The sequence below is a fragment of the Rhinoraja longicauda genome, chromosome 5 (genome assembly GCF_053455715.1).
Source record: "Rhinoraja longicauda isolate Sanriku21f chromosome 5, sRhiLon1.1, whole genome shotgun sequence".
NCBI lineage: Eukaryota > Metazoa > Chordata > Chondrichthyes > Rajiformes > Arhynchobatidae > Rhinoraja > Rhinoraja longicauda.
The window spans coordinates 75,133,469-75,158,991 of NC_135957.1; the positions used below are offsets into that span (position 1 = coordinate 75,133,469).

General features: G+C 44.0%; 1 protein-coding gene across 1 annotated transcript; it reads left to right on the plus strand.

The window, feature by feature from the left end:
• The first annotated feature begins 2,206 nt into the window (after positions 1–2,206).
• Positions 2,207–8,715, plus strand: LOC144593939 (calcium homeostasis modulator protein 4-like). Its single transcript, XM_078400072.1, is given in 3 exon segments — positions 2,207–2,493; positions 2,495–2,702; positions 8,320–8,715. Coding segments are annotated over 3 exon segments (891 nt in total).
• The last annotated feature ends 16,808 nt before the right edge of the window (positions 8,716–25,523 follow it).

The following is a 25,523-nucleotide window of genomic DNA, read 5'->3' on the forward strand; positions in this document are numbered from 1 at the left end:
CTTTCACCTTAATGCTATGTTTTGTTTAGTTTAGTTTAGTTTAGTTTAGTTTAGTTTATTGTCATGTGTACCGAGGTACAGTGAAAAGCTTTTGTTGCGTGCTAACCATCCAGCGGGAAGTCTATACATGATTACAATCGAGCCATCTTCAGTGAACAGAAACATGATATTGGGAATAACATGAATAATATGTAGTGCAAGTCCGAACAAAGACAGTCTCCAATGAGGTAGATGCTAGTTCAGGACTGCTCTCTAGTCTTTGGTAGGATGCCTGCTAAATGGACAACAGTTGCGTGTTCTTTAGATCCTTCTGAAAAATCCTAACACAAAACAAAATTTTGGAAAGGGACTTGTTTATTAGAATCACATGGAATAACAAACTTCCCACAGTCTCTGTATACATTAATGATCACAGGTTCTGAAGGGTCTGCAAACAATTTGTATAATTGTCCATTCGGTTATATTGCCTGAGTCATCTTAACTATGGCAAATGGAAAAAATGAGCACTGAACTTTGGGTCAGCCTGAAAAGTATTTGCTCGCACACAACACAATGTGTTGTTCCCTTTGCCTTGGTGCAGTGTTATACAATGGATATAGACGGCAACACTGTTTTATCCATATATGTACATTTTAGTAGGAATCACCATGTCCACACACAGGCCTTGGCACTGGAGAGCCATCAAGATCTATGGCTTAGGGGGAGATCCTTCAGCCCATCTCATCCATACTAGCAAAAAAATGAGCTTCAGTTTAATCTCATTTCCCGGCCCTTGAACTGTGGCCTTGCACATTGTTTAGTTTCGTTTATCATTGTCGCGTGTACCAAGGTACCAAGTGAAAAGCATTTTTGTTACGTGCTGCCAGTCAGTAGAGGGCATAGTTTTAAGGTGAGAGCAGCAAAGCTTAAAGGGGATACGGGAGGCGGGTTGGGGGCTAGTATTTCACATAGAGTAGTGCAGCGTAGGTTTACTAGGTTAATTCCCGGAGTGGCGGGACTGTCATATGTTGAAATACTGGAGCGACTAGGTTTGTATACACTGGAATTTAGAAGGATGAGAGGAGATCTTATCGAAACGTATAAGATTATTAAGGGGTTGGACACGTTAGAGGCAGGAAACATGTTCCCAATGTTGGGGGAGTCCAGAACAAGAGGCCACAGTTTAAGAATAAGGGGTAGGCCATTTAGAACTGAAATGAGGAAAAACTTTTTCAGTCAGAGAGTTGTGAATCTGTGGAATTCGCTGCCTCAGAAGGCAGTGGAGGCCAATTCTCTGAATGCATTCAAGAGAGAGCTAGATAGAGCTCTTAAGGATAGCGGAGTCAGGGGGTATGGGGAGAAGGCAGGAACGGGGTACTGATTGAGAATGATCAGCCATGATCACATTGAATGGCGGTGCTGGCTCGAAGGGCCTCCTCCTGCACCTATTGTCTATTGTCTATACTAGTGGGTGCGTGGAACCAGCAGCCAGTGGTCGTGGTGAAGGCTGCTGGAGTGCTTAGAGTCATACAGCATGGAAACAGGCCCTTCAGCCCAACTTGTCCATGCTGACCAAGATACCCCATTTTAGCTCGCCTGCATTTTGGCCCATATCAAAAGCTTGAAGACAAGTCAACTTGTTTCACTGCTGATTATAAAACACCTCCAAACAGTAATGAGATTACAACAAAGGAATGACTACTACTTCCTCTAGCAGTTTGTTCCCTATACCCACCACCCTCTTGTGTGAGTAGGAGCTTCAAGCAAAGCATCATGGTTAAAAAAAAAAAATAGACATAAGAAAAGATCTTAATTGCATTCAGAAACTCAGACCCTATCTTAACCTCTTCAATGTTACTAAGGTCTTACTGTGTTAAAATTAGTATTTCAATGCAGGTTGCGACTGTTGAAGCAGCATTACCCACAAATAAAGAATTGGAAAAGTGTAAGTAGTTAATCAAATCAAAATGAAAATGGTAAAAAAATGACCAGGTAAGAAACATAAAATATCAAAAGCTTGCAGGCAAGTCAACTTGTTTCACCACTGATTATAAAACACCTCTAAACAGTAATGAGATTAGAACAAAGGAAATGACATTGCAAATGTTTAAGTAGTTCCGTTAACTGTGTTTGACATTATAAGCCCATCTTTTGAGTTGGAGGCAGTACTGTAGTATATACAGTACCTGCAGTGTCAGATAACGAGATAATTTTTTTTGTTGCAAAAATGTTGATTTCCAACCTTGTGTCTTTTTTTGTACACAAGCAGACAACAATTCTAACTACGTTGATTACTCTGGCAACAGCCTTGCGGCAGCAGGCTTTTTCATTCTTCGCTTTCAAGTGTCCATGCAAGCCAAGGATAAATCTATACTATGGCCTGTCTTTTTCAATAGTTCCTGCCCTCGTGTTGCTGATTATTGGATTTGCCATTAATAATCTGACCTGGAAACTAATAATGAGTTTAAGAATTGGCTCAAATTCGTAAAAAATCGAATTGATTTGCTTTCTTTGTCAGCATAATGTTAATATCTTTAGTTGCTCCAGTAACTTGGGTAGCAGTAACTCTGCTAAATGGCTTGTATTACAAGTGTGCCTTGAGTGAGTTTTTATCAGTTGATGGCTGGAAAGTTTTTGAGAATATGAGTCTTCATGAAAAGAGGGACATTCTCGCTCGCTTTCCCTGTCCAAATGTGAAAATTACAGGCATACAAGGGATGAAGGCAATCGTATTCTTCTGTTCCAGTCACAGGTATGTAAGGCTGAACAACTGTTTTCTTTACCGTTTCCATTCTATATGCGGATTCCTAGGGATTAAAATTTCATTATGTCATTCAATTTCCGAAATTTGTTTTAAAAACATCTATATTTATGATTCTTTATTGGAGTTGCAATTGCAAAGTTTAGCAAACTTACTAAATAAGTTGTACAGTATAACCCTACACAACGGATTAGTGACAATTTGCTTTCAGTGTTCACTAAACTTGCTAAAAAGTGATTTTCATTCTTGCCAAGAGTGTTATACAGTACTGACTGTAGTATTTCTTGAGAAAATGTAGCTAAATGATAGACATAATTATCTCTAGTAGTAGCAGTAAGCTCTCTCCACTATTCATATCATCATCATCATATATATACAGCCGGAAACAGGCCTTTTCGGCCCACCAAGTCCGTGCCGCCCAGCGATCCCCGTAACATTAACACTAACCTACACCCACTAGGGACAATTTTTTTTTTAAACATTTACCCAGCCAATTAACCTACATACCTGTACGTCTTTGGAGACGTCTTTCCTGTAACACTCTTAATAAATATTAATTCAAATAAATTGTGAAACGAATTTCTTCAAATGTCATTTTGGTCCGATTCCATGTGTTCTATTATATCAGAATGTCAAACAAAATCTAGGTAAAAAAGTAATTTCTGTGCATTTGTACAAGGTAGAACAGTTCAATACACAGTGGGCCACTGTGTGGCTGCCAGCAGAATACTGTATATCTAAAGAAATTAATAAGGGTTTCATCTCCTTTTCCAGCTGATGGTGCTGAAGAAACCTTCCTCAGGAGTTCAATAGCCAAACACAAGTATTTTCAGAGCTTTTACAATATGCCATTGGCCAAATGGGGGTAGAATAACACACTATTAAATTATAATGTAAAATAAAAAGATTAATCAGCGTGGTCTATGGGAGCATGAAAGTAAATTTAGTCAAGCCCACTAGGGTGGTACAGATATACAGCAGTAGAGTTGATGCCTTAGAGTGCCAGAGACCTGGGTTCGATCCTGACTACGGGTGCTGTCTGTACAGAGTTAGTACGTTCTCCCCGTGATCGCTTGGGTTTTCTCCGGGTACCCCAGTTTCCTCTCACACTCCAAATATGTACAGGTTTGTAGGTTAATGGCTTTGGTAAGAATTGTAAATTGTTCTTAGTGTGCAGTGTGTGTTGGTGTTACAGGGATATCTGGTGGGTGTGGACTCAGTGGGCCGAAGGGCCTGTTTCAGTCTGCAGAAGGGTCTCGACCCGAAACTTCACCCATTCCTTCTCTCCAGAGATGCTGCCTGTTCCGCTGAGTTATTCCAACTTTTTGTGTCTTATCATCGGTCTGTTTCAGTGCTGTATCTCTGAAACTTTTAAAAAAAACACTATTTCTGATCTACAGGAAAACATTGTCAGCCTGAAGGAGGGTCCCAACCCAAAACGTCACAGATCCATGTTCTCCAGGGATGCTGTCTGGCCCATTGAGTTACTCCAGCAATTTGTGTCTTTTTTTTTGTATGTCGGTATCTGCAGTTCCTTTTTTCTATTAAGTAAAATTGTTTATCTTATTCAGTTTAAATTTACTTTCAATCTGCCTACGAGCCCCACTCAGGAACATTTTCATTATTCCTTTTGAGAAAGGCAGATCTGACTTTTCAGCAATCTTATTTATATTGTTATTGAAAACTGTTAAATTAGGTGCTTTCTGTTTCAATACATATAAATATATTTTTCGTACTCAGTTTCTGGAAGTATAATAGATTCAGGAACTTCATTGCATCAGTTGGCTGAAAGACAAGCGACTTCTGAATTCCACACACATCTTAGACTTCAAATTTAATGGAAAGTTGGGGTTTGGTTGTAGAGAGCATCTGGGGCTGTAGAGAGCATCCTGTCCGGCAACATTACAGTCTGGTTTGGGAACAGCTCTGCCCAGGACAGGATGGCCCTGCAGAGAGTAGTGCGTTCGGCAGAACGCACCATGGGAACTACACTCATCCCCCTGCAGGACCTATACATCAGGAGGTGCAGATCCAGAGCAAGTAAGATTATGAGGGACCCCTGCCACCCCAGTAACGGACTGTTCCAGATGCTACGATCAGGCAAACGCCTCCGCTGTCACGCTGTGAAAACGGAGAGGATGAGACGGAGCTTCTTCCCACAGGCCATCAGGACTGTCAACTTTTATAACCCCAGAGACTAAATTTTTGTCGACACTAATAGTAACTTATTAACTTTATTTATATGCTGTAACTGTAATTCTTTTTGTGCACAACCCGCAGGCATTGCCACTTTCATTTCACTGCACATCGTGTATGTGTATGTGACAAATAAATTTGACTTGACTTGACTTGACTTGACTTGATTTCTTGCCCAATGCAAACGAAGAGTTTCACATATCTGGCAACTTCCATATGAGATTCAAATTGCTTTGCAAGAAATTAAGTGGAGCTGAAATGTAAATATTGCAGGTGGCATCAGGTTTACTTGTTCCAAAAGGAATAATAAAGATTTTCGTGAGTAGACCTTGAGTTGAGTTGGTGGCGCAGCGGTACAGTTGCTGCCGTACGGCACCAGAAACCCGGTTTCGATCCTGACTATGGGTGCTCTCTGTATGGAGTTTGTACGTTCTCCGCGTGGCCTGCATGGGATTTCTCTGGGATCTCCAGTTTCCTCCCACACTCCAAAGATGTCCAGGTTCGTAGGTTAATTGTAAATTGTCTCAAGTCTGTGTAGGATAGTGTTAGTGTACGGGGATCACTGGCCAGTGCGGACTCAGTGGGCCGAAAGGCCTGCTTCTGCGCTATCTCTAAACTAAACTAAACCAGCATCTGCAGTTCCTTCATAAATTAAAGAGCACACAGTTGGATTGAAAGGATCAACATGAGCAGACGAAGATTAAACACTGAAAGTTCAAGCTTGAAATAAAAAATATGTTGCACGTAATTTGTGCTCTAATACATCCATGAATAGAAATAAGTGAACAAGCAAGTGATACATATTTTAGCAATGTCACTAGAGGACTAAATTTATTGATTGATTGAAATACACAGAACAGAAGTCCAAGTCCATGGCGGCCAGCAATCACCCGTTCACACATTCTATCTTATCCCACTTTCATGTCTACTTCTTACACACTAGAGGCAATTTACAAAGTCAACTATCCCTCAAACCTTTGGGAGGTGGGAGGAAACTGGAATACCCGGAGGAACCCACACAGTCATAGGCAGAACGTGCAAACTCCACACAAACAACAACTGAGGTAAGATTGAACCCAGGTTCTGGCACTGTAAGGCAGCAATTCCACCAGCTGTGTCACAGTACCGCCCTAATATTGGATCAATCACCAGAGAGAATTTTAAATACTGCATGGGATCTTTAAACTCCACACAAGAGGAATAGTGGGCATCACAATTTAAAGTCTAGTCTGAAATGTACTGCAGCAGTCCTTCAGGACTGGACTAACTATCAGCCTAAAGTTCCCACTCAATTCTGGAGAGGAACTTTGACTCAGAGACTCAAATTCTACCAACGATGATTGCCGACGAATCATAGACTTTTTGTACACATTTGTTTCCGAAACTAAACAGCTTTACACACAACTGCAAAATCCTTGAGAAATTGTTTCAGAAAAACTTGGATCATTTAACGATTGATCTTAAATGGTGGCGCTGCCCCAGCAGCTGCGGATTATCTGCGGTCCGTTTGTGTTTGTGTTTTTTTTTTGTTTTTGTCTTAAGTGTAAATGTGATGTCGTGTTTTTGTGTTTGTGTACTATGTGTGGGTGTGGGGAGGAGGGGGGGAACTGTAAAATTGTAAATTTGTCCCTTCCGAACGGAGACCCGACCTTTGTGTTCTGGGTCGGGTCTCCCTCCGTTCCTGCTGCGGCCTACCATCGGCCAAACTCCTGGAGCTGGCGGCCTCCAGGGCTCTGGTTCGCAGAGCCCGCGGACTGGACTTACCATCAGTGGAGCCGGCCGTCCTCGGAGGCTCGGGCCACGTGGATGCCGACATCGGGAGCTCCGGCAGCGCCAGCGGCAGCGTGTTCGCCCGCCCCGGATCGCGGGGCTTGGGTCGGCCCGCCGCGGACATTTCACCGTCCGGCGCGGCCTAAAATAGGCCGCGGGATTTTTCTCTGCTGGGCAATGTCGGGAGCCCCGACTGCCCCGACGTGCAGCAACAGCGGCAGCGACAGAGTGTTCGCCCGCCCCGGAGCGCGGGGCTTGGGTCGGCCCGCTGCGGACCTTCCACCGTCCGGCGCGGCCTACAACCACAACAACCTGACCGCGGGAGAAGACGGCAGGGGAAGGGAAAAGACATTGTGGCCTTCCATCACAGTGAGGAGGTGACTGGAGGAGACTCACTGTGATGGATGTTTCTTTTTTTTGTGTGTTGATTGGGGTTGTGTAATTTGCCTATTTTAATGCTTTTATTGTGTAATTTGCCTATTTTAATGCTTTTATTGTTGGACTGTGGATGACTGAATTTCGTCCAAAAAACTTGTTTTTTGGATGACAAATAAAGATATCTTGAATCTTGAATCTTTAAGTTGGATCACTCTACCAATCATACCAAAGTGAAATAGCTCCCATTGCAAAAATTGGAACGACTATTTCCAAATGCTTTTTATGCCAGTGTGTCGACATCTGTCTACCATCAGATGTGCACCTAATAAGACATTTTCACCCAAATTAACTCAGTTCCTTGCTTCACAAATGCTGCATGATCTGCTGCATGTTTCTCTAGTATTCCTTTCTTTTTTCTGTCTGTGTGATTACTTCTGGTGCCTGCTTGCAGAATACAGAGGAATACAGAGCTTTATTTGTCATTCGGTACCGGGGTACCGAACAAAATTACATTGCAGTCACACACACACAAAAAAAAAAAAAAAAAAAAAAAAATTGCTTCTTCAATTTGGATCAATATCTCTGAATACCAACATTATCAATATCAGTGTGAATATCTTCACATTACTCCTCATCACCCATTCCATTTATTTGCTCTATTTGCAGGGTATCTTATACATGCACAATGGGATTATTCCTCTACAAGGTTTAGTAACTAATTGTGTTCTGAATTTTCTTTTTTGTTCATCATGTGGCAAATCATTGTAGCAATAAATACTCTGTTTAAACATTTTCTGTTCCTTTGGTTCTACATAAGTGTGAAAAAGTATTGCAGAATTATTTACTGATTGTTAATAAAAGTTAAATCTCAAGAATTATTTAAAATTAGAATTTGTAGCTGGGCAGTATTTTTGAGACAGCTAATTTTTAGCCTTTTAACAATAGAGCCTTTTCCATATAACAGTATATCCTAAACAAAATCAAAAATGATGTAAAATGGACAACTGTCCTGTTATCTCTCATTTTGCACTACTGTGCAATGTAAAATTACTCTCCAAAATGCATTCATCATATTTGGCATCTATTTTAGCATCTATAAATCACCTTCTATTGGGATCTAATTGCATTCTAATTGATTCTAACCCTAATGAAATACAAGCAACCCCACAATTTGAATGTGACTGCCTTCATTACTAATTAGATTTTCCTCGATTTTTGTTTATTTTTTTCCATAGATTGCGGGTTGGATTTTGATGGCGTGTATCACCATCGCTGGTTTTCTAATTGTTTGTATTCCAAGATGCTGCTCTCCACTCAGCTTTCTGCACCTCAACTACTGTGTTCAGTACTTAGAAAATGAAGGTGCACTCTTTCAAGAAACATCAAAAAAACATTCTCAACTGTATGCTTTGAAGCACATCAAGACGTTCTTTGGCTTTACATCAGAAGAGAAACAAGTCAAGAAAATATGCTTGCCTGCCAAGAAGGATTGGAGAATGATCTCAGGCATAGATATGTTTACTAAATTGGACCAAGACTCCTGTCAATACAGCCTCCTGCATACGTGGGCTGATGAATCAACTCTAAGTGGTCATTACATTCCAGTTGATGATGTGGTGGTTGATGCATAATGAATTTATCATGTTCATAAGTGATGGGAGCAGAATTAGGCCATTCGGCCCATCAAGTCTACTCTGCCATTCAATCATGGCTGATCTAACTCTCCCCCTCAACCCCATTCTCCTGCCTTCTCCCCATAACCCCCGACACCCGTACTAACCAAGAATCTATCTATCTCTGCCCTAAGGATATCCACTGACGGCCTCCATAGCCTTCTGTGGCAATTAATTCCACAGATTCACCACCATCTGATTAAACATATTCCTCCTCATTTCCTTCCTAAAGGAACTTCCTTTCATTCTGAGGCTATGACCTCTGGTCCTAGACTCTCCCACTAGTGGAAACATCCTCTCCACATCCACTCTGTCCAAGCCTTTCACTATTCGGTAAATTTCAATCAGGTCTCCCCTCGTCTAGACCCTCTCAAACGCCAGCTTATCCTTCCTCAGATATGGGGCCCAAAACTACTCACAATACTTTAAATGCAGAACAGTTAAACGAATACTTTAGTTCTGTCTTCACTAAGGAAGACACAAACAACCTCCTGGAAATATTAGGGGACCGAGGATCTATTGGGAGGGAGGAACTGAAGGGAATCCACATTAGTCAGAAATGGTGTAAGGTAAACTGTTGGGATTGAAGGCAGATAAATCCCCAGGGCCAGATGGTCTGCATCCCAGAGTACTAAAGGAGGTGGCCCCAGAAATCATGGATGCATTGGTGATCATTTTCCAATGTTCTCCCGACTCTGGATCAGTTCCTGTGGACTGGAAGGTAGCCAATTTGAGTAAAGGGGCAAGGATGTCCTACTGCAGTTGTACAGGGCCCTGGTGAGACCACACCTGGAGTATTATGTGCAGTTTTGGTCTCCTAATTTGAGGAAGGACATTATTGCTATTGAGGGAATGCAGGTAGGTTCACCCGGTTAATCCCCGGGATGGCGGGACTGAGATATGATGAAAGAATGGGTCTACTGGGCTTGTATTTGCTGGAATTTAGGATGAGAGGGGATCTTATAGAAACATATAAAATTCTTAGAGGATTGGACGGGGTAAATGCAGGAAAAATGTTCCCGATGTTGGGGTAGTCCAGAACCAGGGGTCACATTTTAAAAATAAGGGGTTGGCCATTTAGGACTGAGATGAGGAAAAACTTTTTCACCCAGAGTTGTGAATCTGTGGAATTCTCTGCCACAGAAGGCTGTGGAGGCCAATTCACTGGATGTGTTCAAGAGAGAGTTAGATTTAGCTCTTTGGGCTAAGGGAATCAAGGCATATGGAGAAAAGGCCAGAACGGGATACTGATTTTGGATGATCACCCATGATCATATTGAATGGCGGTGCTAGCTCGAAGGGCCGAATGGCCTACTTCTGCCCCTATTTTCTATGTCCATGTTTCTATGGTCCAACCAGTGCCTTATAAAACCTCACCGTTATACCCTGTCTTTAAATTCTCGTCCTCTCAAAATAAAGGCTAACATTGCATTTGCCTTCCTTACTGCTGATTCAACTTGCAAATTAACTTTTTTGGGAATCCTGTACCAGCACCCGCAAGTCCCTTTGCACCTCCGATTTCTGAATTCTCTCGACATTTAGAAAGTAATCTATGCCTTTATTCCTACTACCAAACTGCATGACTGGATACTTTTGGCTCCTAATGACCAATTTTGAAGTTTTTACATAAGCATTTCAATGTAGAACATAAGAGATGGGAGTAGATTATACGGCCCTTGTGTCCGCCACACCGTATAATCAAATCATGATCTATGACCACTTTCCTGCACTAACCACTTATCCTGATTCCCTTAATATACAAAAACCTATTGATCTCTGCTATGAATGTACTTAACCATCTAAGTGTTCACACCCCTCTTGGATAAATAGTTCCATAGTGTGGCACAGTGGTAGAGCTGCTACCTCACAGTGCTAGAGTCCTGGGTTCAATCCTGACTACAGGTGCAATCTGGACGGCGTTTGTATGTTCTCCCTGTGACTGCGTGGGCTTTCTCTGGGTGGTCCTATTTCCTCCCACCTTTCAAAGACATACAGGTTGTGAATTTAACAGGTAATTGCGGCAGGTACTATATTAGTATTTAAAAGATATTTGGACAGGTACATGGATAGGAAAGGTTTAGAAGGATATGGGCCAAACGTGGCCAAATGGGACTAGTATGGATGGGGCATCTTGGTCGTCATGGACGAGTTGGGCTGATCGGTCTGCTTCCTTGCTGTGCGACTTTATGACTAGTATTGAAAGGCCTGGTTAGAGTAGATAAGGAGAGGATGTTTCCACCAGTGGGAGAGTCTAGGACCAGAGGTCATAGCTTCAGAATTAAAGGACGTTCCTTTAAGGAGAACAAGAGGATCTCTTTAGTCAGAGGGTGGTGAATCTGTGGAATTCTTTGCCATGGAAGGCTGTGGAGGCCTTCCATGGATATGGCAGAGAAGAGATAGATTCTTGATTCGTGCGGGTGTCAGGGGTTATGGAGAGAAGGCAGGAGAATGGGGTTAGGAGGGAGAGGTGGATCAGCCATGGTTGAATGGTGGAGTAGACTTGATGGGCCGAACAGCCTGATTCTGCTCCTATCACTTATGAACATGAAGTGGAAAGTATTCCCTGGCTTACAGATGATGAAGTTCTGAGATGTCAGATGAATAACTTGCTGCAGTATATCCAACCTTTGTTTAGCTCTTGCAGCCTCAGTATTGATATGGCTGGTTTAGTCAAGCTTCCACTCGGTCGGTGTGTGCAATGCGCACACGCTCTGGGTGTTTGGGTGCTTGTCGGGAAACCCCTTTGCTCACTTTTGGCCAAGTGACAGTAATAGTGGTGTAAAAGACAACATTCATCTTCCATGAGGATTTAGTTTAGACAATACACAATAGGTACAGGAGGAGGCCATTCGGCCCTTCGAGCCAGCACCGCCATTCAATGTGATCATGGCTGATCATTCTCAATCAGTACCCCGTTCCTGCCTTCTCCCCATACCCCCTGACTCCGCTATCCTTAAGAGCTCTATCTAGCTCTCTCTTGAATGCATCCAGGGAATTGGCCTCCACTGCCTTCTGAGGCAGAGAATTCCACAGATTCACAACTCTCTGACTGAAAACGTTTTTCCTCATCTCCATTCAAACTGGCCTACCCCTTATTCTTAAACTGTGGCCCCTGGTTCTGGACCCCCCCCCACAACATTGGGAACATGTTTCCTGCCTCTAACGTGTCCAACCCCTTAATAATCTTATATTTTAGTTTAGTTTAGTTTAGTGTCGAGATTCATCGAAGAAACAGGCCTTCGGAACATACAAACTCCACACAGGCAGCACCCACAGAGAAGCATCAACCCGACCACTGCGTCACTCTACAGAAAAGTAAACAAACCCAACTTTCGCCTGATTTTCGCCCACAGCCGAGAATAACTGAGTATTCAACACCAAAAAATGAAGGGTTACACAAAGAAGATGCCTTCTGCAGTAACAGCCCTGCACTGGCCTGCCTTGGCTCCACTGACCCCTGTGAGATCACTCTCCTATCCCCCCTCCCTTCATCTAAACATCAATTCATTCAGTCGAACCATTTCCTGCAATTGAAGACTCTTGTTTGTATTGTGGCACAACTCATTGAGAAATGGCAATAAAGATTCAGAAGTGTAGGAAAAAAAACCCTGCAGATGCTGATTTAAATCGAAGGTAGACACAAAATGCTGGAGTAACTCAGCGGGTCAGGCAGCATTTCAGGAGAGAAGGAATGGGTGACGTTTCGGGTCGAGACTGATTCAGTAGGATGAATACCAACAAAGGCATTAGTACAACAAACAGTATATCAGGCATCAGTGGGGTGAATGCCAACAAAGTCAGTCTGTGCATGATATTACACAGAGAGATTTACAACATTGACCTATGCAACCTGTGGTTGATGCTCTTGCTCCGTGCCAGTATTTAGGGAGTCCTGCAACACTAAGTTCCTGTCAAAACTGGTGCGGGAAGCATTGCCTGAAAGTAACACAGCTTATTAATAGCAACATACTCTTTGTTTGGTGTTTGCACCAAATAAAGAGTATGCTGCTATTAATAAGCCGTGTTACTTTTAGGCAATGCTTCCCGCACCACTTTTTGACAGGAACTGAGCAATGCTATCCGCCCACTAACGGGTCCAATTTGCTTTTGCTGTTTGGCTTTGACCAACATTCCAGAGAGTGTCGCGTGGATCGCAGTCAAGGTCAACTTGCGCCAACATCACCTGATTACAGTTCAGAATCAAGTCACCTTTTAAGGGCGGATTCTTTGGAGGCCCCCGTTATGTGAATCTTATTAAATGCACAAAATTCCGGGCAACGTGTGATGCTTGCAGCTTGATTTTGATTTGACCTCAAGGCCCAAAAAGGTCATGTGCTCATATTTAACATGCTTGGCAGCTTTCAAAGGGCATAACTGATAGGAGAATTAGGCCATTTGGCCCATCAAGTCTACTCCACCATTCAATCATGGCTGATCTCTCTCTCCCTCCTAACCCCATTCTCCTGCCTTCTCCCTATAACCCCTGTCACCTCCCACACTTTAGGGTTAGGAGGGCCAGATAGAACAGCCATGATTAAATGGCGGAGTAGACTTGATGGGCCGAATGGCCTAATTCTACTATTCCTTATGACCTTAAGACTTGTACTAATCAAGAATCTATCTATCTCTGCCTTAAAGATATCCATTGTCGGCATCCACCTTCTGACTAAAGAAATTCCTCCTCATCTCCTTCCCAACGGAACAATCTTTAATTCTGAGGCTATGACCTCTGGTCCTAGACTCTCCCACTAGTGGAAACATCTTCTCCACATCCACTCTATCCAAGCCTTTCACCATTCGGTAAGTATCGGGAGAGGTTGAGCAGGCAAGGACCTTATTCCTTGGAACAAGGAAGGCTGAGGGGTGATTTAATAGAGGTGTGTAAGATCATGAGGGCAATAGATATGGTGAATGTGCAGGGCCTTTTACCCAGAGTCGGAGAATCAAGAACCAGAGGAGATAGCTTTAAAATGAGAGGGAAAAGATCTAATAAGAACCTGAGGGACAACTTTTTCCATACAGAAGGTGGTGGGTATAAGGATGTAGTTGAGGCCGGTAATATAACAACATTTAAAGCATTTGGACAAGCAAGTGGAAAGATTTAGAGAGACGTGGGCAAGTGGGAGTAGTGTGGATGGAGTATCTTGGTCGGCATGGGCAAGTTGGGCCGAAGGGCCTGTTTCCGTGCTGTATGACTCTATGACTATCAAACAATCCAAGGCTGTCCAACCTCTCCCCGTAGCTAATGCCCCCTAATCCAGGCAGCATTCTGGTAAATCTTTCCTGCACCCTCTCCAAAGCCTCCACATCTAGGGTTGCCAACTGTCCCGTATTAGCTGGGACATCCCATATTTTGGGCTAAATTGATTTGTCCCTTACGGGACTGCCCTTGTCCATTATTAGGCCCGGGGGGCGCTGTAGGCCCGGACGTTGTAGGCCCAGACACTGTAGGCCCCGACAGTTTCGGTCCTGACACTCTAAGTTTCCGACATTTTAGCTCCGGACAGACTAGGTCTGGAAGCCCAGGCGCCGCCTAACAGAGGTTGCTTAGCAACCCGGCTCCCAGCCTGGGTGGCAGCCATTGGTGGAGCGGGAGCACGTGGCCGCTGGCTGGGTGAGGTCACTTGGGGCGCAAGGCAGTGACGTCACCTCATCCTTAGTTTGGGAGTGAGATAGTTGGCACCCCTATCCTTCCTGTAATGGGGTGACCACAACTGCATGCAATACTCCAAATAATTTCAGACATCATGTACATAAAAGAAGGAGGTGTGTGGCAATTAAAAGTATATTCGTTTATTTGATGGCTGGGCCTAGCACTGGTGTGGGTTCAAGTGAAAAGTAAAAATTGTAAACTTTTCTCTTAATTAGTCATTTTTTACACACTATTCTTCCCTCTCACAATAGACAATAGACAATAGACAATAGGTGCAGGAGGAGCCCATTTGGCCCTTCGAGCCAGCACCACCATTCAATGTGATCATGGCTGATCATTCTCAATCAGTACCCCGTTCCTGCCTTCTCCCCATACCCTCTGACTCCGCTATCCTTAAGAGCTCTATCTAGCTCTCTCTTGAATGCATTCAGAGAATTGGCCTCCACTGCCTTCTGAGGCAGTGAATTCCACAGATTTACAACTCTCTGACTGAAAAGGTTTTTCCTCATCTCCGTTCTAAATGGCCTACCCCTTATTCTTAAACTGTGGCCCCTGGTTCTGGACTCCCCCAACATTGGGAACATGTTTCCTGCCTCTAACGTGTCCAACCCCTTAATAATCTTATATGTTTCGATAAGATCCCCTCTCATCCGTCTAAATTCCAGTGTATACAAGCCTAGCCGCTCCAGTCTTTCAACATATAACAGTCCCGCCATTCCGGGAATTAACCTAGTAAACCTATGCTCAATAACAAGAATAGTACTCCAGGTGCGGTCTCACTAGGGCCCTATACAACTGCAGAAGGACCTCTTTGCTCCTATACTCAACTCTTCTTGTTATGAAGGCCAACATTCCATTGGCTTTCTTCACTGCCTGCTGTACCTTCATGCTTCCTTTCAGTGACTGATGCACTAGGACACCCAGATCTCGTTGTACGTCCCCTTTTCCTAACTTGACACCATTCAGATAATAATCTGCCTCCCTGTTCTTACCACCAAAGTGGATAACCTCACACTTACCCACATTAAACTGCATCTGCCATGCATCCACCCACTCACACAACCTTTCCAAGTCACCCTGCAACCTCATAGCATCTTCCTCACAGTTCACACTACCACCCAGTTTTGTATCATCTGCAAATTTGCTAATGGTACTTTTAATCCCTTCATCCAAGTCATTAATGTATATTGTAAATAGCTGCGGTCCCAGCACCGAGCCTTGCGGTACCCCACTAGTTACTGCCTGCCATTCTGAAAGGGACCCATTTATCCCCACTCTTTGCTTTCTGTCTGCCAACCAATTTTCCATCCATGTCAGTACCCTACCCCCAATACCATGTGCTCTAATTTTGCCCACTAATCTCCTATGTGGCACCTTGTCGAAGGCTTTCTGAAAGTCAAGGTACATTACATCCACCGGCTCTCCCCTGTCAATTTTCCTGGTTACATCCTCAAAAAATTCCAGAAGATTAGTCAAGCATGGTTTCCCCTTTGTAAATCCATGCTGACTCGGAACAATCCTGTTACTGCTATCCAAATGCTCCGCAATTTCGTCTTTTATAATTGACTCCAGAATCTTCCCCACCACATCTTCCCCAGACTGACCGGTCTATAATTTTCTCTCTCCCTCCTTTCTTAAAAAGTGGGATAACATTAGCTACCCTCCAATCCACAGGAACTGATCCTGAATCTATAGAACATTGGAAAATGATCACCAATGCGTCCACAATTTCTAGAGCCACCTCCTTAAGTACCCTGGGATGCAGACCATCAGGCCCTGGGGATTTATCAGCCTTCAGTCCCATCAGTCTACGCAACACCATTTCCTGCCTAATGTGAATCTCCTTCAGTTCCTCCGTCACCCTAGGATCTCTGGCCACTGGAACATCTGAGAGATTGTTTGTATCACCCATGCAAAGCATGATTTCTCTCGACACTGGCAACATTCAAAGAGCAGGAATGATTCCTCATGGTGGAAAATACCATAAGGATCAATGTACCGTGAAAAGTCAGTTGATAAAGTTAGCTTACACACTTTGAAATATTACTACCAAAGGCACTATGAAGTTATGCATAAATGGCATTTCATGAAATCACCAGTTAGATAGCATTGACAAAACCGGTTCTCTTCAAGTTTATAAAATACAAAGCTGAGTTCAAAGTGAGTCTGCAATCATTGAATTTCTTTGGATCCTTCCTCTGAGGTTGACTCTTATCTGCGGATCTGTGTGATGGAAGCCAGGTTCTCACATCTGGTTTAGGGTTCCACATGCAAACTGGACGTCCAGGAAGTTTAATAAACTGTAAAGAAGGCATGCCCCTGCTGAGAAGCATAGAGTGAATATCAGCTTCCATGACATCTCTCTGTTTCAGGCCTCTCCCGTACACTATCACCTTTACCTGCTGCTTCATGAAACCCATTTCCCTGGACAATGACACACAACATCATCCTGCCGTCATGTCAGATTTCATCATTTATGGACACACCTTTGAACATAATCACCTCTGATTAGTGCAGGTGTCAGGGGATATGAGGCGAAGGCAGGAGAATGGGGTTAGGAGGGAGAGATAGATCAGCCATGGTCGACAATAAAGATATATTGTATTGTATTGTATTGTATTAACGAAGTAGACTTAATGGGCCGAATGGCTTAATTCTGCTCCTAGAACTTATTAACTTATGAACTTAAACTTTGCATTGGGATGCTTCTACTTCTTTTGAAGGCTTAGGAAGTCCCCAACAACTGCCACCAACCTCTACAGATGCGCCATAGAAAGCATTTTATCAGGATGCTTCACAGCCTGGTTTGGGAACAGTTCCATCCGAGACCACAAGAAATTGCAGAGAATTGTGGACACAGCCCAGACCATCACACAAACCAACCTCCCTTCCATTGACTCCATTTATACCTCACACTGGCATGGCCAGCAGCATAATCAAGGACGAGTCGCACCCTGGCCACTCCCTCTTCTCCCCTCTTCCACCAGGCAAAAGGTATAGAAGTGTGAAAACGCACACCTCCAGATTCAGGGACAGTTTTTTTCAGGTAAACTGAACCGTCCTTCCACATCTAAAGAGAAGTCCTGAACTACTATCTACTTCATTGGTGACCGTCGGACTATCTTTGATCGGACTTTACTGGCTTTATCTTGCATTAAACGTTATTCCCTTATCAGGTATCTGCACTGTGGACGGCCCGACTGTAATCATGTATTGTCTCTCCACAGACTGGTTAGCACGCAGCAAAAGCTTTTCACTGTTCCTCAGTATACGTGATAATAAACTAAACTGAAACTCAAACTGATTTTTCAGCTACAATGTGAGGGATATCTGCTGGCCGGTGATCCAGATTGAGTACAGTATCTTGTCAATAAATCAATTGGCCTCTGTCTCCTGTTTACTGGCCCTGCTGCTTTATTATTCAGCACTGCTCTGCAGCTGTTTATCAGTCTTGCCAAAAGCAGCTGATGGGTGAAGCTAATGTGTTTTGGTTTAGACAATGAAAGAATGATTTTCTAATTGTCTTGGGCTGCATCTTCGCTTCCTGTATACTGGTTTCTGATGTTATCTATTAAGGGAAGAAACTTCTAAGCTTTTATTTCCAAAACTGAGACACAAAACTTAAATGTTCGAGAGATCCCTTGAAGTTGGAGCAGTCCCCCTAACCCCCCCCCCCCCCCCTCCCCCTCCCCGGTTACTGTACTGGTGAGAGGGCCCTATTGTTAGAATAGGCCTGAACCTGAGGGAATAGTGACCACTCTAAAGCCAAAAGCCAAAGCAGACATGGTCCCAGTATACACAGGGATGTGATGCTGAGGCTCTTTAGGGCGCTGGTCAGGCCACATTTGGAATATGGTGAGCAATTTTGAGCACCAAATCTGAGGAAAGATGCGCTGGCTCTGGAAAGGGTCCAGAGGAGGTTTACAAGAATGATCCCAGGAATGAGTAGGTTAACTTATGATGACCGTTTGTCGGCACAGGGCCTGTACTCGCTGGTGTTTAGAAGAATGAGTGGGGACCTCATTGAAACATACAGAATAGCGAAAGGCTTGGATTGAGTGGCTGTGGAGAGGATGTTTCCACTAGTGGGAGAATCTAGGACTAGATACATTGAAACATGAAAAATAGGTGCAGGAGTTGGCCATTTGGCTCTTCGAGCCAGTATAGTTAGTATGTGTGATGGTCAGGGCAGGCTCAGTGGGTCGAAGGACCCGTTTCGATTTGGTATTTTCCATTTGATAAATGTTGGCTTTGCAACAGGACTTTCAATGGCAAAATAGAAATTAGATGGATGATAGAAATTGCAATTGTATCAGAATACAAACACAATAACAGCTTGATGTAGGAAGGAACTGCAGATGGTGGTTTAAACTGAACATAGACGCAAAAAGCTGGAGTAACTCAGCGGGTCAGACAGCATCTGTGGAGAGAAGGAATAGGTGACGTTTCGGGTCGAGACCCTTCTTCAGACTGAGAGTCAGGGGAAAGGCAAACAAGAGGTGATATAGAGAGATATATGGAACAAATGAATGAAAGATGTGCAAATAAGTAAGGATGATAAAGGAAACAAGCCATTGTTAGCTGTGGACAAGGTGAAAACAAGGTACAGACAATGAGACTCAACAAGACGACTTTGAACCTAATACAATGACTTGAGTTCCATAGCCAACATCAAATATCCGACCCGAAACATCACCTATCCATGTCCACCAGAGGTACTGCCTGACCCGATGAATTACTCCAGCACTTTGTGTTTTGCTCAAGTTTCCAGCAACTGCAGTTCCTTGTGCAGACATCAATCAGGTTGGCCCTCCATTTAGTTTAGAGATACAGTCAGGATAATAATAATAATATAATAATAAACATTTATTTTTTATAGCGCTTTTCCAAGTGCTCAAAGACGCTTTACAAAAACAGTCAAGACATAAAAACAAACAGACGAACTGTCCTGACGGAGAAGCGGCGAACAAATAGCGCCAGCGTCCTCTCACGTCAGGGTCCGGCAGTAGACAATAAAGAACACAAGACACACAATTACAATTTTTAACACACAGCCATCACAGTGATTGCTCCAGGCACACCCTCACTGTGATGGAAGGCAAAAAAAAGTCTTATCTCCTCCTCATTCTTCTCCCGTGGTGCACGAGGCGATCGAGGCTCCCAACTTTTGAAGCCCCCACCGGGCGATGGAAAGTCCCAGGGCCGAGCCGAGCAGACCGATGAAGGTCCTGAGCCCCCACTGGGCGATGGAAAGTGCCGCGGCCGAGCCACGCAGGGCGATGAAGGTCCTGCGAGCGGGTCGATCAAACCTCGCGCTCCGGGGCGGTCGAAGCTGCTATGGCTGGAGCTCCCGAAAGCCGGTCGGCAGCCAGGGACCTGCGAGCTCCCGATGTTGCGGTCTGCAGGGCCCACGGCCGAAGCCTCCAAGATGGTAAGTCCAGGCCCTGCGACCGGAGTCTTCAAGGTCGATCCCAGCTGGAGGTCGCCGACTCCACGGTGTTAGGCCATAGCACGAACGGAGATACAACACGATAAAGGTCGCATCTCCGTTGAGGAGGAGATTGGAAAAAAAGGTTTCCCCCACCCCCCCCACCCCCCCCCCCCACCCCCACCCCCCACCACCCCCCACATAAACAGAGTTAAAAATAAATCAAAACGTACATTTAAACGATAACAATAGACAAAAAACAAAAAAAAAAGACAGAGAGACTGCCGGTGAGCCGCAGCTGCAGGGCGCAGCCACGCGAAGGGTACAGGCCCTTCGGCCAGTCGAGTCCACACCATCCAGCGATCACCCTTTCACGTTAGTTCTATGTTATCCCACTTCCACGTCCACTCCCCACACATTAGGGACAATTTACAGAGGCCAATCAATCTCTAAACCCACATGTCTTTGGGTGGTGGGAGGAAACCGGAGTACCCGGAGGAAACCGGCCCGGTCGTGCAAACTCCACACAGATAGCACCCGAGGTCAGGTTTTTGTACCTGGGTCTCTGGCGCTATGAGGCAGCAGCTCTACCAGCTGCACCACCGTGCCAACTCTTGGCAGGCAGGGTGAGCCCATGGTCTACACATCCAAATATCAATCGAATTTAGTTTATTATTGTCATGTGCAGTGAGGTACAGTGAAAAGCTTTTTGTTGTGTGATGTACAATCAATGAAAATACTATACATGATTCCAATCATGCTGCCCATAGTATACAGATACAAGATAAAGGGTATAAAGTTTAATACAAGATAACGTCCAGTGAAGCCTGATTAAAGATAGTTTGAAAGTATCCAATGAGGTAGATGGCAGGTCAGGACCGCTCTCTATTTGGTGAAAGGATGGTTCAGTTGACTGATATTAAAATGATCCTTTGATACCTTTGTCATGAAACATAGAAACATAGAAAATTGGTGCAGGAGTAGGCCATTCGGCCCTTCGAGCCTGCACCGCCATTCAATATGATCATGGCTGATCATCCAGCTCAGTAACCTGTACCTGCCTTCTCTCCATACCCCCTGATCCCTTTAGCAAAAAGGACCACATCTAACTCCCTCTTAAATATAGCCAATGAACTGGCCTCAACTACCTTCTGTGGCAGAGAATTCCACAGATTCTCCACTGAAAGGAGGTGAAAGGAGTCACATGTTCTCACCTCCTTGAATCTACATCCATCGATTCCCATGGTAGTGAATGTCAACGGATGGTCCACTGCTGCCAACCAAATATTATTTTTTCCAAAGATCAAAGATCAGGGTGGCACGGCAGTGCAGCGGTAGAACTGCTGCCTTACAGCTCCAAAGACCCGGATTCGATCCTGACTACGGGCGCTGCCTGTACTGAGTTTGTACGTTCTCCCCGTGACAGCGTGGGTTTTCTCCGAGATCTTCGGTTTCCTCCCACACTCCAAAGATGTACAGGTATGTAGGTTAAGTGGCTTGGTAGAGATGTGAAATTGTGTGCAGGATAGTGTTAGTGTGTGGGGATCGCTGGTCGGCACGGACTCGGTGGGCCGAAGGGCCTGTTTCCGTGCTGTATCTCTATAACTAAAACTGAACTAAAACTGATCCCTGAGTCTTGTGATTCCGGCAAATATATATTTTCCATGCAGCATCTCCTTCCTTGTGATTTCTGCTCATTCAGGACAGTAATTCTTACAGATTGACAGCTCGAGTAGACATAATTTTCTGTCATGAGATACAAAGCATACAGTCTGCTTTTGCAATCAATTTATCACAAGCGTGCAGACTACAAAATTACCCTAAAGCAGGAGAGATCTTTCAATCCTGTATGTTTCTGAGATTCTTTGGCATTCTGTCTGCCGTTATGAATCACTAATATTCATCTGGAATGTTCAAGTGCGACTAATACACTCTTTATCATGTCACAGAAGACTCCAGGTCATTACTTACGTTACATTCGTGGTTTAGGTTGTGTGGAGACAGTCAGCCATTTTCATTTGCAAAAGCACAAGGGATTAGTCAAATCCTTTCCCCAGATCCCCAATCAATTCTAAATGGTATGCAACTAAATGCAACAAGGCTGCAGAATGAAAACAAAGCAATGAAGAGAGGCAGTTGGCGGAGTGAATATTAATCCTTCAATTTTCATGAATATATTAGAACGATATTAAAATATTAATGATTAATTCCTGGGTGATGCAGCGGTAGAGTTGCTGCCTTACAGCGCCAGAGACCTGGGGTTCAATGCTGACTACGGGTGCTGTCTGCATGGAGTTTGTACATTCTTCCCGTGACCACATCCCAAAGACGTGCGGGTTTGTAAGTTGATTGACTTCTCGTGTGCAGGATAGAACTGGTGTACAAGCGATCGTTGGTCGGCGTGGACTCAATGGGCCTGTTTCCATGCTGTATCTGTAACTTTATTAGACTTTACTGGACCTTATCTTGCACAAAATGTTATGCCCTTCATCCTGTTTCTGCACACTGTGGACAGGTATATCAGGTATAGTCTTACCACTGACTAGATAGCACGCAGCAAAATAGCTTTTCGCTGTACCTCGCTCGGTACACGTGACAATAAACTAAACTGAACTAAAAATAAATTAAACTAAGACTGAACTTTGTTTTTTTTTTTTTTTTAAATACTACGGTCGATAAATATTGAGGTCACTATTTCACCTCAAATGTGTTGTGTTTAAAATGCCACGGTCACCATGGTAACCAGGAAATTAATGTGGAAACATGGTGATGATTTTCGATCCAAATCATTTCAACCTCTGGGATCGAGTGGCATGCCGGCAGCATTGCCAACAAGGGCAGGGGAGTTGTGAAGGGAAGTGGTCACCAGCTTCAACTAAGAGAGCGCTGTTTCGCCCCTCTGAAGAAGGTGCTCAGAAAGTCTGGTGGTGACTTCGGACACCCACCTTGCTGCCTGGTTCACTGCTTGGGCTGGACTTTAAATGTATGCACTGTATTCGTGTCCAAAGCAAACTGTTTAACTGTGCAGACTATTGACCCATGCAAGTTGCATATCTCCAATGACAGGACACATAGAGATATGAACAAAACGCCTGGTGTACATGGTTTCATCCCGATCCCCTCCCAGCACAGGCTCCGATTTATCGGAGAGCTAACACGTGGCATTGTAATGTGTCCAGTGGAATCCGCTCAGAGAATTCTCAGTCTGAATATAGTTCCCGAGCCGAAACATGACCGGGTCCATGTTCTCCAAGGATGCTGCCTGACCCGCTGAGTTACTCCAGCACTCAGTGTCTTTGTCAGAGAGATTTTTTGCTGAGCATTAAAATTCAAAACTTGAACAAACATTGTTCTGGTCCAGTGAAAGGGCAGCTCAGTAGCGCAGTGGTAGAGTTGCTGCCTTGTGGTGCCAGGGACCCGGGTTCGATCCTGACCACGGGTGCTGTCTGGGGGGAATTTGTACATTCTCCCTGTGACCACGTGGGTTTTCTCCAGGTGCCCCGGTTTCCTCCCACATTCCAAAGATGTGCAAGGTTGTAGGTTAATAAGCTTCTGTAAATTGTCCCGAGTGTGTAGGTCAGAACTAGTGTACAGGGTGATCGCTGGTCAGAACGGACTCGTTGGGCCAAAGGGCCTGTTTCCATGTTGGGCACCATATCTGAGGAAGGATGTGCTGGCCCTGGAGAGGGTCCAGAGGAGGTTTACAAGAATGATCCCAGGAATGAGTGGGTTAACATATGATGAACATTTTTGATGGCACTATTGGAGTTTAGAAGAATGAGGGGGGACCTCATTGAAACATACCAAAAAGTGAAAGGCTTGGATAGAGTGGATCTGGAGAGGATGTTTCCCCTAGTGGGAGAGTCTAGGACTAGAGGTCATAGCCTCAGAATTAAAGGATGTTCTTTTAGGAAGGAAATGAGGAAGAATTTCTTTAGTCAGAGGGTGGTGAATCTGTGGAATTCTTTGCCACAGAAGGCTGTGGAGGCCAGGTTAGTTTATATTTTTGAAGCAGAGATAGATAGATTCTTGATTAGTAAAGGTGTCAGGGGTTATGGGGAGAAGGCAGGAGAATGGAGATTGGAGGGGGTGAGAGATCAGCCATGATTGAATGGCAGAGTAGATTTGAAGGGCCAAGTGGCCTAATTCTGCTCCTTTTACTTATGACATTATGTATCTCTAAAGTATAAAGGATTTTAAATTATTTGTTTTTAAGTGGGGTAAATTAGGAAGTATCTGCATTGATCTTGAAAAATATTTATTTCACATTATCTGGATTTGGTATGTTCTCTTGATTCCCAATGAACATAACATCATAAAATCACACAGCACAGAAACAGGCCCTTCAGCCCGACTTGTCCATTCTGAACAAGATGCCCCATCTAAGATAGATCTCTCTAAACCTTTCCGATCCATGTACTTGCCCAAGTGTCTCTTAAATGCTGTCATAATACTTACCTCGACTACCTCCTCTGGCAGCTTGTTCCATACACCCACCACTCACTGTGTGAAAAATCTCCCCCTCAGGTTCCTATTAAATCTTGTCCCTCTCAGCTTAACCCATGTCCTCTGGTTTTTGATTCCCCTATTCTGGGTAAAAGGCTCTCTGCATGCACCATATCTATTTTTAAGGCAGACATGGATAGATTCTTGATTAGTACGGGTGTCAGGGGTTATGGGGAGAAGGCAGGAGAATGGGGTTAAGAGGGAAAGCTAGATCAGGCATGATTGAATGGCGGGGTAGATTGAATGGCCTAATTCTGCTCCTATCACTTATGAGCTTATGAACTTATTCCTCTTCTGATTTTATGCACCTCTTTAAGATCACCCCTCAGCCTCCTAATTTCACTACTCCCAACTCGTCCGTTTTCCTCATGTTAAAAAATAATGACTGGTGCAATTAGAAAACACTTTAGCCCCTGAGCGCAGGAAGTAAAATACATTGCATTTTATTGTTATGACGGTCAATGTTTTAAATGGATTTTCGAATCAAATTAAGTGTTCGCAGCTAAAAGTTGTGAAGGAACTTTATAGTTCGTTAACATCAAAATGCCCTGTTCAGAGTACCGGAGTTCTTAGCTATTTAATATAATTGGTTTAGTTTAGTTTAATTTGGTCACTTAGATAAATTGGTCCAATTATACCATGGATTTCACAACTCTGATGTTTGCAAATAGTGCTGCATTAAATTAATTAATAGATTTAGAGAAATGTATGGTGCAGATGACACCAAAACACCTTTTATGGCATCACAGAATGGTAGAAATGTACAGCAGAGAAACAAAAACCTCTCACTGCCCACCTCATCCTTTCCACTGTGATGCCTATTTACGCTACTCCCTTTTGCTCATGTTTGTCCCACATCCCTCAATGACTTTCCTATCCGTGTACGTGTCCAAATCCCTTTTAAATATTGCAATAGTGCTTACCTCCGTTGCCTCCTCTGACATCTCCTTCCAAATCTCAAACCTAATTTTTGGAAATCCTATTCCTTCCTCCTTGTCTAATCTCACTTGCCTGCTCACACGGGTTTGCAAAAAAACTGTTCCGTGCACTTGTAAATAGAGAATCACAGGGTCTTTTAGCTAAATAGCACGGAAACAGGCCTTTCGATCCAACTCATCCATGCAGACCTGAGCTGATTCCCTTTACTGCGGGGTGGGCCCGTGCAGGCAGGAAGGTGGA